This window comes from Canis lupus, chromosome 30, assembly GCF_011100685.1.
Source record: "Canis lupus familiaris isolate Mischka breed German Shepherd chromosome 30, alternate assembly UU_Cfam_GSD_1.0, whole genome shotgun sequence".
NCBI lineage: Eukaryota > Metazoa > Chordata > Mammalia > Carnivora > Canidae > Canis > Canis lupus.
The window spans coordinates 10,894,703-10,914,035 of NC_049251.1; the positions used below are offsets into that span (position 1 = coordinate 10,894,703).

Here is a 19,333-nt window from a genome sequence, read left to right on the forward strand (position 1 = left end):
ATGATGTTAGTTATGGGCTTTTCATATATGGCCTTTATTATTTTGAGATAGTTTCCTTCTGTTCTAGTTCATTGAATGTTTTTATCATGAAAGGGTATTAATTTCATCAAATGACTTTTCTGCATCAAATGAGATGATCATATGGTTTTGTCCTTCATTTTATTAATGTGGTATATTATATCAATTAAGTTTTGTAAGTTGAAACATCCTTGAATTCCAGGGATAGATATAACTTGGTAATGGTGTTTAATCCTTTAAATTTGTTATTGAATTCATTTTGTTAGTATTTTGTTGAGGATTTTTGCATCAGTATCCATTAGGGATATTAGTCTGACATTTTATTTTCTTGTAGAGTCCTTGTCTGATTTTTATATTAGAGTAGTGCTGGTCTCAAGTTTGCAAGTGTTCCCTTCTCCTCAGTTGTTTGGAAGAGTTTGATGAGCACTGGTGTTATTTATTTATTTAGGGGGAGAGAGACAGAATGGGGGGAGAGGGAGAGGGAGAACGAGAGAGAGAATCTTAAATAAATTTTACTACTCCCTAAGTAGAGCGTGATGTGGGGCTCAGTCTCACAACACTGAGATTATGACCTGAGCTGAAATCAAGAGTTGGATGCTTAACTGATTGGGCGCCCAGGTGTCCCTAGGTTAATTCTTTAAATTTGGGGTAGAATTCTCCAGTGAAGCCATCTGATCCTGAGCTTTTCTTTTTTTGAGAGTTTTTTGACTGCTGTTTTAATCCCCTTACTAATTAGTTATACGACTATTTAGATTTTCTATTTCCTCATGATTCAGTTTTGGTAAGTTGTATGTTTCTGAGGATTTATCAATTTCTTCTGGGTTAACAAATCTGTTGGCATATAATTGTTTATACTGTTCTCTTATAATCCGTTATATTTTTGTGACATAAATTATAATGCTTCCTTTTTCATTTCTGATTTTTTACTTGCGTTTTCTTTTTTCTTTTTTTCCTCCTTGTTTCTTAACTGGATGAGGGTTTGTCAGTTTTGTTGATCTCATAAAAAACAACTGTTTTTGGGCAGCCCAGGTGGCTCAGCAGTTTAGTGCCACCTTTGGCCTAGGGCGTGACACTGGATACCCGGAATCGAGTCCCATGTTGGGCTCCCTGCATGGAGCCTGCTTCTCCCTATGCCTGTATCTCTGCCTCTCTCTCTGTGTCTCTCATGAATAAATAAAACCTTTAAAAAAAAAAAAAGCAAAACTTTTTTCTATTGTTTTTCTATTTTCCATTTCATTTAGCTCTGCTCTAATGTTTATTTCCTTTCTTCTGCTAAATTTTGGTTTAGTTTGTTTTTGTAGTTCCTTGAGGTGTATGTAGTATGTTGATTTTGAGATCTTTAAAAAATTTTTTTAAAGATTTATTCATTTTAGAGAGCAAGTGTGAGTGAGTGGAGGAGCAGAAGGAGGGTGAGGAGAGAAGCAGGCTCCCTGCTGAGGCAGAATCTGACATGGGACTCCTTCTTACCACCCTGAGATCATGACTTGAGCCAAAATCAAGAGTCAGACACTTAACTGACTGAGCTATCCAGGTGCCTCAAGATCTTTCTTTTTTAGTGTTCACTGCTATAAATTTCCCTCTGTTGTTTTCATAGCTTCCTATACATTTTGGTATGTTATGTTTCATTTTTCATTTGTTAAATATTTTCTGATTTCCCTTGTGATTTCTTCTTTGAGCCCCAAATGTATTTTTTACTTTAAAGTTATGTGGAATATAAAATGATTTCAGGGTTTGGTTATCAAGGGAATACAAATACGAGATTATACATTCTATTAAAATAGATTATACATTCTAATAACCTAGATTATGTATTTCTTCTAGGGTTTCTTCTATTTTGTATGTGTAATAAAAGGGAGGGCAAGGATTCCATTGAGCTAGGAATTAGTGACTAAAAAAGGTGCTATTTTTAAAAAATATTTTATTTATTTATTCATGAGAGACAGAGGCAGAGACATAGGCAGAGGGAAAAGTAGGCATTCTGCGAGGAGCCTGATACAGGACTCGATCCCAGAACTCTGGGATCACAACCTGAGCCAAAGGCAGACGCTCAACCACTGAGCACCCAGATGTCCCAAAAGGTGCTATTTTAATAGACAGTGACCATCCACTGAGCACAACCACTATACTTGGCACTGGACATACAGAAGTGCAGAAGACAGCCTCTTTGTCCTGATTTTTTTGTATATGAAGGATGAGACTAGACTAATGATAACTTAGTAACTTAAGAGAAGAAACTTGGCAGAGAAAACCAGCATTTAGGAGCAATGCTTTTACCCTCTGCCCATTGCTACCTTGAGTTATTTAAAACTATCCTTTAAAACAATTTTTTTTTTCACTAGGCATAACACCATCACTGGGCGATGGCTGACTAGATTCCAGGCTGTGTGGGACCCTAAACAAGAAGACTGTATCATAGTTGGCAGCATGGCTCATCCACGACGGGTAGAAATCTTCCATGAGACAGGAAAGCAGGTGCATTCGTTTTTTGGTGGAGAATGCCTTGTCTCTGTGTGTTCCATCAATGCTATGCACCCAACTCGGTATATTTTGGCTGGAGGTAATTCCAGTGGGAAGGTACATGTTTTTATGAGTTAAGAAGGTTGCTGAATATTTGGTTTAGCAACACCAGTTTGTTCAAATTAATCACTAAGGAGCCTAGTAACTCATGTGGCTTGGTCTGTTTTTAATATGTTCTATTTAGTGAATATAAAATTGTTTTATTAATAAGAACTGTGAGCAGAATGTACACAGTTACATACTTACATGTTTAGTAAGGGAGAAGCCTTTTAAATTGTTTCTGTAGGTTGGGAAAGAATTTGAGGGGAGGCTGTGATGCCTTCAGTACTTTTAGTATGTTGAGAAACTCTAACAGTATAAATTACAAAGCTTTGAATGATCAGTATTAAGCATTTTTTTTTCGTTTAATGATATGGTTTTGATTCTGTAGTGATGTTTGGATTTGTGGTTTATTTTATAGTTTGGTGTAAATATTTCTAGACTCATACACTGGAAGGGATCCTGAAAAGTCATCTAACTTTGTGATTTTGAAACTTAATTTTTTTAATGGAGAACTCTTTTCTCCCCCTGCCTTTAATTAAATCTTATGTGAAATCCCAAGATAATTGTTGAGAAGTGTTAGTTCACTTGGGTAGGGGCCTGGGTCTTTGTGTGCGGACCCTTTTACCTCCTTTTGATGGCGCCTGAGACATAGCCAAAGAATTCTAGAGGTTCTAGGAACGGTTTGGATCTGCCTGACCCTTGTAATCCAGTGTGAGATTGCCTTCAGACCAGTGTTCTTCAGATTGTGGTTTGTAGCTATCCACATGAAATCAAGTTAGCCACGACCAGTCTTTAAAAAAGGGAAAAGGAAAGAAATAGTATAGAATAAGCAGAATAAGTGTTGTTTTGTGAAACTTATAGTGCATACATATATGTAAGTGTATATGCATATGTATATTTTGATGTAAAACATATGTCTCTTATTACTGTGGTAAGTATTGTGGGTCATGGTTAAAGAAGTGAAAGTTCCTGCGTTAGAAGGTCCCAGACACCCTTATCTGTCCCTGTCTTTAAATTCTCTAGAGATTCATTAGACTGTTAAACGAATGCCTTCATTCCTAATTCATATTGGGGGAAATGTTATGGAAAACCACTTTTGGCATTTTATCATAAATTTTTTTTTTCAGAAGTTAGGGCAATATGAATGAGTTTGTTGTTGGAAGAGTAGCAACTCAGTGACATTAACTGTGTGATACCACCTATCTGACTTTTTTCACTGCCCTTCATTGCCAAAGTACTACTGAAAGACAGTTGTAAATAGTTTTCAGCAGTATGTTTGAATTTTTTTTTGGAAGGTTTGAATTCTAAGAGGAAATATCTTCTTAAATTGTATATCAGAAATAAAGTGATGTAGTTTCCTTCTCTGTAATTAGAGGCTAAGTCTAATTTTGAGGCCTAGTTTATTAAGTAGGTTGTGTTTATAAGTAACGAGTTCTCTATTTTCTTGATGATAGGAACAGGAATTGGTAAATGAAATGGAAAATTAATTTATGAAATGGAAAGTAAAGCTAAATGAGGTTGACTTCTGTTAAACTGCCCTGGAGATAGTAAATGAAGCCTTTAGGCTTCCTTTCCCTTTTCTATACTACTTCATTTCACATGTTCCAAAGCGGATACTTCTGTGAGAATTGCTCTTTTTTTAAGATATTGAAAAATACTCTCGTTGAAATTAGTACCATCATTTAAGCTTTGAGTACTTGGTGGTAATTGCCTGGTTTCTGCAATAAATGTTAGCAAATTCTTGATGTTTCTCACTTTTGTGGTTTCTTTCGCCATTTTAGTTTCATAAACTGTGCTATTTTGTATAATTTCACTTAATAGAGTTCTGTCTTCTTGAGGCAATGCAGGAGGGAAGGAAGAATAGTGAGTGGGGACTTGTTTCTTGGTGATAAGCTCTATAATGGAGTAATTGTATAAATCATCTCTAAAATCATTTCATTATTACAGCTTCTGAGTTCTTAATAGTATTGATTTGGGTGGAGGGACAAGGATAATAGATGGATATAAGCCAAGATTCTAGTCATGAACAGTAGTCAGCTGTATAAATCATCTTTTTATCTACACATTGGTAACTTTAAGGAGGAAAAAGTGAGACAAGCTGTAAGTTAAAAAAGAGTCCACTCTTCCATGATATTTAAATATTTATTTAAGTTTAAAAATAATTTTCATGGCACCAATGATTTTATGCTAACTATACATACTGCATATGTAGAAAAAAGTACATTGCTTTGAAGGAAAATGTAACTTAGAATTTTTGGCACACGAAAGGTTAACAACTATACTTCTTAATGAAACTAAGAAATTCACATTTGCAGGTAGTTTACCTTCTACTGCTTAAAGATGCAGTACACTATTCTTTAGTAAGAGTTTTATTTCCTCTGATGGATGAAGCTATGGAAACCGTTTTTTTTTTTTTCCCTACAGTGAGATCAAACTAATTTTGAGAGAAAATGGGAGACATAGTGGAACACAGTAAAACCAGGTTAAAAATTTGAACAATGTTTAATGATGGGGAGATACCAAAAAAGACTAGTCACCAACAAAGAAGGTTTGTTATTCAAGCACTATTTGAAAAGCAAATCGAAGGAAACTTTACTATCTGTATTTTCTGGGGTAAGCCCTGGAAAAAAGTAATCCAAAAGTTCTGTTCAGAGAGCGAACAGAACTGTTCGCTGTTGGAAGTGGTATGGGCTTTTGTATTGTTAGAACTCTAGACACAAGTAACATACCAGGAAATGGAATACTGCATCTTTCTTTAACATGAATATGAAAGGTCAGTGTCAAGGCTATCACTCACTGCATAGAAACACCATATTCTACAGACTGAGGTAGGAACACTACACTAAAAGATAATCTGCTATGTTGCATAAGACAGTAGATACCCAGGTTAAAACCAGCCCCCTATCTCCTGACAGCCTTTTCATCTCCAAGTCTACTTTTCACTTCAGTCTTACACCAAATAAAGCCTTTCCTGTGTAGATGATAAGTGGCAGTGGCTAATTGGTTCTAAGTGATCCCAAATTTTTACTAGACTCTCCCTCAGTTTGTCTTGTCACTTGGTAAATATAGATGTTTGTAATTCTGCCCAAATTGTTGCTGGTATGGAAATGATCAGACATTCCTCTTCCATTCTTAGATTCTGGCCGAGTTTTAGCATTTTAGCTCTTGATCTTGCTCATCTTGGCATCAGATACCTCTTTGCTGGTTGGTCAAGCACCCTTTAAACAAGCAACCCAGTGCCTCCACTGGGAAATGGTCCTGGATCTGTAGCAAGTCAGGAATGGGAGCAGAGCTGGCCCTCTTTCTGCTAACATACTGTAAGGAGATTATTGTCTAGATCAGGGTTGGCAAATTATGGCCTGTGGTCCAAATTCAGCTCATTGTCTATTTTTATAAATAAACTTTTATTGGAGCACAGCCACACTTTGTGGATGGCTGTTTTTGTGCTATAACGGCAGAGTTGAGTAGTTGCCACAGAGTATGGCCCACAAAACCAAAATAAAAAAAAAATACTACTCGGCACTTTACTGAAGAAGTTTGCCAACCCTTGGTCTAGATGAAAGGGCATTTACAATTACACAATCCACTCCCCCTGTCCCATGCCCCCTGTTAATTCCACAGCTGTTATACTCTGTACATGGACATGATTCTGTTATTTCAGGGGACAAACTAGGGGAGAGAAAATCTACAAGTGACTCATTCTGTTCTGCATTTGGGCTGCCCAACATCATAGGATGTTAGCAGCTGCTCTACTGTTGTGTGGGTCCCAGGAATATATCTACTGACCATCCTTAAATGAGTCCTCAGGCCCCAGATGACTTAGAAATCTCTCCCTGAGATGAAAACAAGATCTTTGAGTGGTTGTTTAGAGCTGCAGAGCTTGGGCCTTGGACCCCCACACTCACCCTTCACATGCTGTGCTTTTGCATGCTTCCCTCAGCAAGGATGGCAAATGCTTTCCTACAATTTTTATTTTCCTGATGCAGAGGATGACCCTAGGGGGCAGTATTTCTACATCTAAGTGTTGGTCTCGGCCACATTCACCTTCTTTTCTTTTGTAGGCATCTTTTAGTTTGCCTATTTAAAGAGATTCTTTTCCTGGTCCCTTCCAAGGCTGTTTGTTGATCTTGGAATTCTATTTTCTGAAGCTTTTCATTCTCAGGATCAGTTTCTTTCTTGCATCGTTTAGTTCATCAGGCTCTAGTTTCTTAATCCATAAAGTAAAAACAAAATATGAATTGATAAGAAAATAACATTTGTTGTTAAAATATAAATTAAAATAGTTTTTTTTTTTTTTTGAGGGTGGGGAGGTTGTACAAAATAGGTACTTCTCTCTTAATCTCAATAGTTTCTCAGGTACCTTGGCTCTGGTTTCTGTTAACTACACTTTGTCCAACATTTCTGATAGTCCTATCTCTGGCACCACTGAATTCAACTAACATCTCTGGAGCACTATAAAAGTCTTGAGGTTCTTCAGGAAAAAAAAAAAAAATCACAGAAGTCTAATAAGTTCATTGTACAAAACTCATGGTGATGCCCACTAGGATCTAGTCTAAGGGGACAGACTTACCCCACCCCTGCTGCTGCTTCTGCTGTAGCGGTGGTCCCTTCAGATGCCCACTCTGCTCAGATTTGAAAAAAAAACAAAAGGAAAAGAAAATCCAACTCAGACCATCATAAGAAGCAACTTTCCATTTAATCATTCTACATGGATGTTTAGTTTTTAAAAATTTCTGTCTGGCAAGAAAACCTAGATAGTTCCCATTGTCCAGAAACCTGGCCTGCCCTACTGAGGCTGCACTGATGAGTCTACTGGAGTCCAGGAGGAAAGCTCCTGCAGAATATAGAAGACAACTCTCTAGACTTGAACTAGTGTCCCATCTGCTAGGTGACACTACTGCAATAATCAGTTATAGTAAAATAAATTTTTATTTGATACTTTGAAAATAATATACATCTATGAAAAATCAAAATTCAAAACCAAAAATTATCCTGCAAATTGGAAGGATGAGAAACAGAGTCGCTGAGCCTTTCTTGAAAGAACCTCTGAAGGAAATGAGTTTTCCCAGTTTGTTTAGACAGGGCATGAGCCTATCCTTTTTTTCTTCTGGGAAATGACCCTCCTAGGCTGTGGACTTTGAGTCATGAGAGGAGGACTTGGTACATGTGCCGATGGTTCCGCGATGGGTCCCATTGCTGGGAATGGGTAGCCGGGCTCCTTGGTCCGCCTGGCTAGTTATTGGGAGGAGTCATGCCTTCTCAGGTGTCAATGAGCAGGCTCACCACTGAGCGGATTTTGCAGGCAAACCATCGCCTGAGGGGACAAAAGTATTGATAGTGGAATTGTTCAAACTCGGGGGTCTGGCGGATATCGCGGAAAAAGGCAATGTCAAGGTCAGACTCGGTAAGGATGATCAGGAGGAGGAGCAAAACAAAGAGGAGTCCCATGGTCACAAGGAGCAAACGGAGGACACTTAAAACAAACTTATTCACCTGTTCCTCCTCTGGCCTGCCGTGCCCCTGACACAGGGCCCTCAGCTCTCCCCCAAGGGCTTCCACCTCCGCAGCAGTTGGAGTGCTGGCCTCAGACTCCTTCTCCTCTTCGATGCTGCAGGTGGCCCCATTGATCTGCCGGGAAAGCAGCATCAGCTCCAGACTGTGCTCGGCCACAGGGGTGGGCAGCACACTGTCTGCAGGGCTGTAGGCTTCGTCTGCAATCACAGCGACTCTCTCATTGCTGTCTGCCCGGCTGCTTCTCACGTGAGGCAGGAAGGTGTCCCCATGGGAGGAAGAACGCACTGGGGTAGAATGGGCACTATCCCGTAGGGACTCTAGGCCTGGAAAGGCAAAAGGAACATGAGTAAGCTTTCTGGGTCCCAGTGCACACTTTGCTGTTTGGTGGAGGGAGCACCCATTCTGTTTTATATGGTTACTAACATTTTGCAAGGAAACCCTGCTGCACAGCCCACATGACCAGCAACAGTAGCCACTGCACTGTTCTGATGTATTAGGAAGAGGTAGGAGAAGCAGCAGACAGCAGAGTGACCATGGTCGAAGTGTTTTGTTTTTTCTTTTTCCTTAGGGTTTGGCAAGATTTGTTAAAGAGTCTACCTTTCTGGCTTTTGATATCCTGGGCCTGGTTTAGCCCCAATTAAAAGACTATCTGAATCACTGACTAGCCCTGATTCAGATTCAGGCTGGGGCCATAGTTGAGGCCACTCAGAGTGAGGCCACTCTTTTAAAAGGTGACAGTTGAGGGAGGTCAAGTGTCCCTCATGGACTGAGGGCTTTGAAGCAGGAATGGGGAGGAGAAAACTATTTTGCTTCAGTGGGCCTCATCAAATACTGATTCTAGAGCTGAGTGTCCTTCTAACAACCCAGCATGCAGCTCCTTGAGTTCTTGAGGTCATCTTTTGGATTGCTACAACTGCTGTCTCTCCAGCTTCCCTCTTGTAGCTGTCCTGATTGTAGGGGATGAGAAAACCTGTCTCCTCTTCCTTAAGTGGTCTCTGATGAAGAAGGGGAATAGCCTTTGGCTAACTCCCTTTCTTTTCATCTTAGAATAAACAGGTTCCATAATAGGCTGACAGTTCCGCTATCTTTACACACTCCAGAGTGCAGAGTTGTCTCTGAGAAGATCTTGTTGGGTCAGGGTGGAAATTCTCTTACATCTGTCAGGAGAAAGGGTATTCTCCCTAAAACTACCCATTATCTCTTTACTTTCTCAGATGGAAGGAACATTTTTCTCTTTCCAAGGCTTACTGTCTGGTAGTGAAAAACAGGAGCTGGTTACTCTGTCAATCAAACACTAGGCTCGAGGATGTGGGCCCAAAATCACTAAGTATGGCCCACATCACAATGCCCCCAAGGAAATGGCTTCTTGTTTCAGGTTCAATGTCTGCCTTTTCCATTCTTGGCTATCTCTGATACTCGTTGCCTTTGTGGCCAGTGTCAAGAGAAGCCAGTCCCCTTCCGTTGCTCTGAAATTGACCCTGACTGCTGCAGACTGAACCAGATTCCCAGCTATGTAAAGTCTGACCTAACTAGGGCTGATTAGGGAGTTTTTCAGTTCAGAGGTAGCTTCAGAAGCCCAAGGGTCTCTTTTAAAAGGTGACAGTAACCTTTCAGGAGTAGTGAGTTTCATTTGGTTCTCTTAAATGCATAGCTCTATGTACCAAGGCTGCCTGCCTGCCTGCTTGCCTGGCCTGCTGGAGCCCATTTCAGCATAGGTACATTTAAAGATTCTCCAGAGAAACAAACCCTAGAATCTGGGTTATAAACATTTGGGTTGGGGTGGCAACAGCAACCCCCTGTTATCCACCTGTATTCACCATTACCACACCATCAGTATATTTGCTACAGCTCTCAGCTTCTGCTTTTAGGAGCTCCTTATGGTTCTAGTTTTATTTTGTTTTATCTTAAATTTGTATATTTTAAACTTTTTAAAGTGCTTTCATTTTACCTTTCCACAAAGTTGTGAAGGCAAGAGGTTATAGAACTTGCCTAATGTCATGTGGTTGGCTGGTAATGGCAAAGGCAAAGACAGACTCCAAGCCTCCTTTTGTTTCCTGATGCTAATGATCATGTAGTTAGATTCTGGGCCAGGATGAATTAAGTCTGCAGCCTACACCTACCTTAGATTTATGTCCCAATTGCCCAAGAAACTATAGTGCAATAATATGAAATTAAGAGTCTGCCCCTTATTCCACAGCTCTTGATGCGTGCGCCTTTGATCTCTCCCCCCTCCCAGTTTTTCTCCCTTATTCCTGTATTTGCATAAGCCACACGAGGGATATATAGCTGGTAATATGTAATGAGTCCCTGATAAAATAGAAACCTTTAGGCCCTTATCACACATGTGTTGGCTCAACTCTTCCCACCCACTCCTCCACCTGGCTTCCTCTGGAACCTCAGCCCCTACTGCATAGGGCTCCTCATACCCTTTCTAGAGGCTGTCTCCTCACAAAGACAGCTCTGACCACCAGATCATCCAAAGTATGACCAGCTTAGCTGCCAGAAGCTACTTAGTGTAAACTTAGCTTGGCCTACAATTCAGCCCTAAGCTTGCTGGGAAAGGAGAGAGGCAAAGCTTGTTACATCAGAGAGAACAAACCAGAAGGACATCAGAAACCACATTATAGTAAGTTCATGCTCTCAGTAAATAAAATAATGGATATGTATGCATTTCTAGTAGATTGCTTGACAGACAAAATTACTCAGTAAGTGTTAGTCTTCTGTTCCCTCAACAAACCTCACCTATAAGGTTATTATTCCTATGTCAGGCTAGTCTTGTATAGAACTTCAGGTTCACTAGAAACCACCACCCCTTCATCAAACCCGTTATTCTGGGATGGACAGGGTGGGTACCATGGGTGGGAGCTGGCAGACGGCACACCAAAACAGTTTTTTTTTTTTTTTTTTTTTTTTACCTTGGACGTGTTCCAGCTGATTCCCTTGCCCAGAGGGGGATCTCTGTGGGCCGGGGGGCACAGTGGTCAGGAGCCTACCCTGGAGCCGGGGCCCCATCCTCAGGATGCGCACACTCAGTGGCCGAAGGCAGTGATTAGTCAACCGGAGCTGAACTCGAACTCTGGTGTGAATTTTAATCAGACTCTTCCCCATGGTGGCTCAGGAAGGCAGGTAGTTCTTCAGTGGAAACCAGCCAGGCAAAGGAGATTCAGAGGGAAAGGGTAGAAAGCCAACTAGGGACAAAGGATTTTTGCTGATCTCATGCCATGGCAGCTCCTTCACAGTGCCTCCTGTGCTGGAGAGAGAATGTCAGCTCTGCGAGACAGAGGCAGGCTGAGCTTCAGGGAAGGAACAGCTCTGATAGGCTAATGTTATCAGGGACTGGATTCAATAGTCAGAAGCACTTAGAGCCATAAAAAGTAACAGCCTGTGGCTGTTTTCCGGAGGCCCGTATAAGGACCCCAGAGGCTAAGGTACAGAGGGCAGAGAATAATCCCACACGGTAGGGAGGATCACACAGTGCCAGAAATGCAACATGTGAAGCTACAAAGACATTGGGCTTTGGGTTGGGTGTCTCTAAAGTGTGAGGTGGCAGCTCTAGGGCTAGAAATGGGCTGTGTCCCATCCACTGGGCTGTAAACAGCCCTACTGCTGAGTGGAGCCCTACAGGGTGCAGTGGATAAAAGGGATCAACACACCTGAGCATCCTCTCTGGCCAGGCCTGTGTTATCAATATGTGGTATCTTGGCATCTCTAAGAATAGAGGGGAGGGCCAAACAGTGTATAGTCATCTTTTTAATAGTCCCAGCTCATTGGAATTATATGGTTTCATTCAAATTGTAGTATTATGTTAATGTTTTTTGCAATTTTCCCATTGCTTTTAGAAGTAGCAAACAAAGCTTTCCATCTGGAAAAGACAAATAGTTTCTGTGATGTTAATTTATGTGCCATATGGACCACAGGAAAGACAGTTGGTGATGGAGCAAGAACCAGTTTCAAATGTCCATAACTTTCTGGGGAGTTTTGGTGGTTAGTGCCCTTCTTCTGAGGCCTCCATCATTTCCCTCTGAGCCCTTCCCTATCTGGTTAGGTGTATAGTAGGGGGTCAGCTGTGTTTACTGGGTGAGATGGTGTAGCTCAACTCTCTGGGAAACAACCTGTTCTTTATCTCCCTTGGTTTGATAATCCCTGCAGTGATAGACCCACTTAAATGCTAAGATCAATCCTCCCACCCCCCATCCAAACCAGATGTCCATCTACCTCTCCTCACTCTGAGCATGTTAGTGTCATTCCCGGTGAGGCAGTTCTCAGCTTCTTCTACCTGTGCCGTCCTGAATCTAATGGGTTCTGGGCTGAGGGCCATGACTGGGGATGAAGGCTGTTCCTGTCTGCTGGCAGCCTCAGGCATTGGGTGTCAGTAGTAGATTGGCTTGCAGAGTAGCACATAGGAACCTGCTGTGCTATAACCTGCCAGGCGTGAAGTTCAGTGGGGGCTGAGATTGTGAGGGTGTGCCTTGGCCCTAGAAGTCTTCTCCAGTAGCTTCCTTGGTGGCCTTTTTCTGCTGCAACCTCTCCTGGCATATTACAAGCAAAGAGGACTATTTCAGATGCTGAGGAGTCTACTGATGCTACAAAAGGAGGTTCTGGGAGGATGCTGGAGGCACAGCCAGAGCTGGTTGGGATCTGAGGCAGCTTCATAGCTTGTCTTAGGAGAGCTCAAGGACTGGTTTTCCACTTCTCAGTTGTTTTGCTAACCCTGCTTGGCAGCTACTACAAATGAGTTGTATCCCCACATGGACAGCCTGTCTTCCCTTTTCTGGGAATGTAGGTTTTACTGGATATTCTCCCATATGCTGGAAAACAAATGCATGAGGCTCTTCCCTATACCTGTATTAGTGCCAGCTTCCTCCAGAGGGTGGCCTTTTCTCTGAGAGGACAGCTGTCCTGACTTTTTACAGGAGCTTTGGGGTGAACCTGGTGGCTTCAGACCTCAGGATGGATGGGAAGAAGGGCCACAGGAAGAGGAGAAAGTTGTTTCCTCAAAAGAGAAGACATTCTGCTTTCCTGAGATGAACACCCAAAAGAAGAGGGACAATGAGAGCTATGCTCAGTTTTCCTGTTCAACCTAAGACCGGAGCAAAAACCAGGGGACTATGTCTGATGACAGACCTCAGTAACTTCATACTTTGCATCATGATTATACTTCATAGTTCATAAGGCACCCTTCCACACCCACACCCCACTCTACACTGGGGGCAGCAGGCTCAGAGAGTTTAAGCAACCTGACCTAGAAAGTATATGGCAGAGCTCTGATTTCAATCTCATCTTTGACTTCCTGACCAGGCCTCTTTGCACTGTGCTTGCTGCCTGTCCAATAAATGCTTTAATCTTTTTAAAGTACTTCTGTGTACATCAGCTTCCTCACAACCTATGGGGTATGCAAGAAAGATATCCCTGTTTTACAAATACAACAACTAAGATACTCAAATTATTAAGGTACCTGAGGTGGTTGCCCAGCCAGGATTCTTAACCCCTGGACTGTAGTTGTATACCAGGCTTAGGTAATGCAAAGTCAGTGACACATAAAATCCTAAACACAAACCCATGATCCTCAACAGGGAAGTAGCAGAATCAGGTCCTTCCTAACCTAAATGGTTCTTTATTTTCACTAATCAGCATTCCCACAGAAAGGGCAGAGTCTTCCATTTTCCAGGACAGATTTGAAGCAAATCTGCTGCTGTTTGCTGCAACTTGAGATCTTCTGAGGTCCTACAAAAACATCTTTGGGAGTAAAAGCACTGAACTTTATACCTGTATCTAGCCTGTGGGGCAGGGGTGAGTCGATGGCAGTGAGAGAAATATTCTATGAGTCTTCTAACAATATTAACTACCCAGGGACTGGAGAGATATCAGGCTCAGCTATTGCACTGTCTAGTGAAGATTCATAGACTTTGTCTCTTCCCTGCCATGACCCACCTCCTCCAAAGGGAGGGTGGGGAAGACAGAGGTGGGACATGTTAGATTTATTTCCTGAGATCATGCTAAAGAATTCAGATAGCAAGAGGACATATTGCTCCCACTAAAACAGGAGATAGTAGCAGCTGTTGGGATGCTTCAGAACTAAGTTTTCATTTCTTGGTTAACTGCCTCAGCTACCCTGATCATTTAAACTGTGGAGACTAGGATGATATGAAAAATAAGTGAAAAGCCTCTTGATGGAAAGCAATTTCAGAACTGCATGGAACCCGGTAGATGCAACATAACGTAGTCTCCCGAAGGTCTGGCCCAGCACTCAGATCTAAACTCCTTCTTGGACTATAGCTCAGCAGGGGCTGGGTGGGATTACCCTTTACCTGAGATGGCAGCTTGTGTTCCCAACCATTGCATGAAACTTTCTCCCTTCCATTGGAGAAAGGTATTCCTGTCTCTAATGGAACTTCTTTTTAAGGTCCCTGAGAGGAACTGGTCCAAGTCAAAATTTAGGAACCCCGTGGTCATCTCCAGAGCTTATTTATGCTCACCTTCCATGATGGAGATGTGAACAGCTCTTCTCCGGGTCCTGGGGACGCTGCTCAGCCTTGGGCCATGGGTTATGGAGGGACAGCTGCGGCTGGGAACCATCCCTGCTCTGAGGTTAAAGAAAAAGAGAACTTTATTAATTCAGTACACAGACAGATGTGGTAAAGACTCAGAGTTGTGAACTAGCTGCTAGATTTGCCTAGCTTTGGTAAGTCTTATTTTATTTCTTTATTTAAAAAAAATTTTTTTAATACCTGCTTTTTGTCTTTAATCCCAAGATCCCAGTTAGACACACTGCTTCAAACTTATCTGCCACCTCATACCCTACACCTACCTGGACCTTGCTTTTGCAGCATTGGTACCATTGGTCTCTGGGCAGGTTTGTCAGCGAGTAGAGCCCCAGCATAAGCAGTACTATGGAAAATGCGCTTGAAAAATGATATAGCAGCCTCCTCTGACTTCTGATCGAGATTGCTGGTGGCAGGGGGTGCCGTGTGAAGGTGGTAGTAATATTCCCATTCCCAGAGATCAGGCTGGTTGGTGAACCCTAGCTGTCTTGGCCAATCATATTATTTCTGGATCTTATTAGGTATAGGAGATATGCATGATGTATAGTTACACATGAAGCAAGGATCTCAAAACTATTTTAGACGTAGTGTGATAGGGCTGTGGAGCTCTCCCTGGCTTTCTGTAATGGTTTGATTCCAGAACCTAAGGAAATCTTGCAGTTTGGACATGTCCTCCATGGCCTATGACCACTTTCAGGATTTAGGAGAACAACAGAGTAGTACTTAGGATGTGGTACTGGGTACTATGCCCTACCTTGTGTTCCATCAAGGCTCAGAGATACCGAGATACCAGGGTCATACTCTTCCCTATGCCTTTAGCTGAAATGGATCTCTTCACCTTCCTGCCGTGTTCTCCTTCCCCTTTTGTGAGCCAGTGTGTTCAGAATCTTCATAATACTGAAACTGCTGCATTTTTGGAGCTTCTGGGATCTGAGCAGGAACTGGTTTTGGGGGGAAGTCTGTGGCAGCCTACCTGTGTATTTCTGGTGGCTCTCGTTTGATCTTCGCACTTGACTCCATTACTTCCTTTGCAACTCGGCCACTATAAATAGTACAATAAAACAAGCAGCAAGGGATGAGACAGTCTTCTAGCACTGGGCTCCTGTCTAAGATTTCAGATACTTGGATGAACTGGAAAATGGCTTCTTTGGCCCGGCCCTTCCCAATGTTTAGGTCACTAAGAAAGGCTTGCTTGCTGGGGTAAGTTCTAAGATGTCCTGACAGCTTATCTTAGAGAGTTCTCTATCTCTGGAGTCTTTGGGATCTTCTATTTTCATTTAGAAATAATTTCTCATTGTCCGGCATGTTCCAGAAATATTGCAAAAAGAAAAAAAATCCTTACACAGACATGAAAAGAATCACTGCTACAGTTCTTATTTCACTGCTACTGTGAGGGCAGAAGAAATCGTGAATGGGATAGGAGACAGGAGAAGTGGATGGAAACCTCAGGCTTTTTTGAAGGTTCCCAGTTGCTTTGTTTTCAAGGATAAGGACCGCTGAGCCACTGTTCTGAAGAGAAGGGTCTGAAAAATAGGTCCATAACAGTTACTTACTGTCACTATTTACCTGTATCGGAACCGGCTCCCTTTAAAGAATAAATTGCTGCTGGACACTGTGCGGACTTGGCTTGACTTCTCCAGCCTGCAGCAAGGCAAAGTCCAGTGTGACACATGGCCTGCAACTGCCTCACAGGCTAAGGCAGCGCATTCCCAGCTCCTTCCAAAGGCTACTTGACAAAACTCTTCAGGAAAAGGCCCCTCACAAGCCCAGCTTGTCTGAGTTTCCTTTAGGACCTGAGAGCTTGCTCACAGCCTTAGTGCTGGGGACATTCATATTGAAACTCATTTTCATGTTAGGAGAGTGAGGGTTCCCGAAGAGTGCCTCATGGGGCTCTCCAGGGGGACTGAAAATAAATGTTAGGTATGGTGGTCTGGAGGAATAATAGGATATCACTCATCAAATCTCAGGCCACTCGTTAGCTAGTGTGGGCAAGTTTCTTTTCCTTTCTTAGCTTTGGTCGTCTTATCTATAAGATGATGGAGCTGGACTACTTGACCTCAGGAGTCCCTTCCAGTCCTAGTATTTGATGATTCATGTCCATATCTTGGGTAATTGTGGGTGGAGAAGAGAGTACAGGCTGCCTTTCCTATTTCATCTCCCTCTTGGAGATTCATATAAAGTATGTTGTATTAAAGACTCTGAGAAGTCCTGAAATGAACAAACTAGCTTAACTTTAATACAAGGTCCATCATTTGAACTTGGAATCAATCCCCTTCTCCTAGTAAGCCTATTAACATCACTTTCAAGGCTGTGGACAGCTGATGTGGAGGCTCTGGCAGGCCATGGGCACTGTAAAATATCCTCTTAGGTGACTTCTCTGATCCCAAATGGCCCTCTCAGAAAAGGAAGCTGGGCAGAACTGCCCCGAGTGAAGCCTCCAAAGACTTGACTCAGCTCACAGCATGCCCTGAGGTGCCTGCAGTGCAGATCTAGACAGGAACCGATCTGGGTCTGAAGCCTCTGTTGTGAGCAGGTCACTATTTAGGGAGCTGTCCCCAAAATCCATGAATAGCAGTTCACCTGTCTTAGGGCTCTGTGAGGCTTTAAGTTTCCTGGTCTTCTTGCCTAAGCATGTCCTTGAGTCTGGCCTGGCTCCCTTCAAAGTACTAGGCCAAAGGCAGGGCCAGGAAGCTGCACGTGAAAAGTGCTCAGAGTGATACCAGAGTGGCTGCTACTAAGACTTGGCACAATTGGGGATCTGTAGGCTAGAGGTTCTTAACACTTAATAAAGAACATTAAATAATCATTGGGAAAGTGAAAAACAGTCTCAGTTCCCAGTGTGGATGTTGGTAGGGCTAGCTGGGTATGGGGATTTATTAATGGAAAGACTCAGAAACGGAGTTTGGTCATTGGTGCACAGTTCTGTTCCCATGACACAAATAGAAAAAGGTCTTCAGAATGATGCTGACATGTTTTCTTGCCTTTCCTTGGAGAGCTAGGGACTGAACAGGAGGGGAATTTGACCATGTGAAAGTCTTTTTCTCCTGAAGGAGATGGAAGAAGCCCACTCAGGTTATAATTCAGGCTGCCCATTCAGCTCATCCCTGATTCTGGTATCAAATGCATAGAAATTATGAAGCAAGTCAGAAAGCCTGCCTGAGAAACAGACTCTGGGGCTGCGGCCCTAGAAGAGGGAGGACCAGTTCTGCCAGCCAGCATCACATAGCAGCCAGCATGCAGCAGTCTTTTCACTGGGGAGGAAAATGGTGCTCTTCCAGCTCAGAGCAATTCTGCTCTCTTCAGGATCCTTGAGGTTACTGGAGGTAGACCTATGGCCTGTCAGAGGCGGATTATACCACAAACTTTGTCTTATATTGTCCTGATTAAGATACAGCTTATTAAAGCATAAATCATTGTATACTATTTTTAAAATGAGACCAAGGGTTTTAGTAAAACATCCTTTATCTGGCATCACCCCAGTTTCTCAGTGGGCTATTTCTTTGTTCCCTAATGTCTTTAGAACCACTTTCTTAATCAAAACAGCACAGAATCCTCATACTTTACAAATCCCATGGTAATCAAAATTCTTGCCTTTAGCCCAAAGCTGGCTTCTTAGTAACAGATAAATCCTTGCCCCCCCTTCCTGCTATCCTGTTCAGGCTCCTGGGCACTTGGTCTGTTACTGGCAACACTTCTGGCAGTGACACATCAGGAAGGGCTGGCATTAACCCCAGCTCAGCACCAGGCCACCCACTGGGGAGCAAGCCCCAGAGTCTCTCCAAGGCTTAGAGACCTCCTCTGGCCTGCGCCTGCTCCTTCATGGAGCTTTTCGTATTCTGGGCATCCTATGGCTCCGAATGGCTCCACAGGGCCAAATTGGTTCAAGTCAGGTACCCAGGGGTATTTTTAGGCCCAACCCTTGCCCTGAAAAGACCCCTAACTGCCCTACCACTTTTAGCTGTCCAAGGACATCACAAGGTAGACCCCTTGGACATTTCTGCTGAAACACATTCCTAGACCTCAGCTATGTCCCTCCAGGGAGTACAGATATCCAGAAAAGAGTCTGAGTTTTATAAGGAAGCCCAGCCTGGTCATCTTAGGTCTACTTTCTCAGTATTTCTCAAACTTTCCTGCCCATTATTCTAAAAGTAGCTTTTATGACTCTGACTCTGATAAAGATAGTTCCCATCACATGTGTTCACTCACTTGTAGAAGGCTTGGTTCTCGATTCCACATTTCCAGAGGTGCTTGCAGGCTTCTGGAGTTGGAGCAAAATATGTGAGAATAATTTTCTTTTCCTACAAAAAATCCCACATAGAAACAGCTGAGTGTGGGTGGAAAAGCGAAGGGTGAATTAGGCCAGGACACTGACCCCTGGACTGAGAGCTCCCCAGGACTGCAGGAAGAGGTTTCAGGTTGGGGCTGCCTGGCTAGTTGGAAGAGAAGGCCACTGGTGGTAGAGCTCAGTTCAGTGAGTAAGTTCACACCTGGCAGGTCCAATCATAGTAAGTCTTAGCTGGCACAAATTGAAACAAGATTTAGCCTTCACTAGAGAAAGTGTGACTGTCATCTGGAGTTTTTTTACCTTTTTTTTTTTTTTTTTTTTTTAGTTTTTTACTTTAAAAAAATTTCTTTTCTTTTTGGAATTTTCAAATAGAAACAAAAGAATCTTCCCTTGTCTGCATTTCCTGGAGGTTTGG

The 19,333-nt window shown here is 42.5% G+C and overlaps 2 protein-coding genes across 9 annotated transcripts in view; one reads left to right on the plus strand and one right to left on the minus strand.

Moving 5' to 3' along the window:
* The window catches only part of WDR76 (WD repeat domain 76), a 52,316-nt gene extending 47,994 nt beyond the window's left edge, over positions 1-4,322 (plus strand). For all 3 annotated transcript variants that reach the window (XM_038580254.1, XM_038580253.1, XM_038580252.1), the window contains one exon: positions 2,358-4,322. In XM_038580254.1, coding sequence (XP_038436182.1) covers positions 2,358-2,613 — 256 coding nt within the window. In that variant the 3' untranslated portion in view covers positions 2,614-4,322. The remainder of the gene's footprint in view (positions 1-2,357) is intronic.
* Positions 4,323-4,705: 383 nt separating this feature from the next.
* FRMD5 (FERM domain containing 5) overlaps positions 4,706-19,333 on the minus strand; it is a 310,915-nt gene continuing 296,287 nt past the window's right edge. For 3 of the 6 annotated variants that reach the window (XM_038580255.1, XM_038580261.1, XM_038580257.1), the window contains 5 exons: positions 18,840-18,931; positions 16,200-16,274; positions 15,607-15,675; positions 14,568-14,674; positions 4,706-8,414 (listed from right to left, as the gene is read on the minus strand). In XM_038580255.1, coding sequence (XP_038436183.1) covers positions 7,837-8,414; positions 14,568-14,674; positions 15,607-15,675; positions 16,200-16,274; positions 18,840-18,931 — 921 coding nt within the window. In that variant the 3' untranslated portion in view covers positions 4,706-7,836. The remainder of the gene's footprint in view (positions 8,415-14,567; positions 14,675-15,606; positions 15,676-16,199; positions 16,275-18,839; positions 18,932-19,333) is intronic. The other 3 variants (XM_038580259.1, XM_038580258.1, XM_038580260.1) reach the window with 3 other exon arrangements.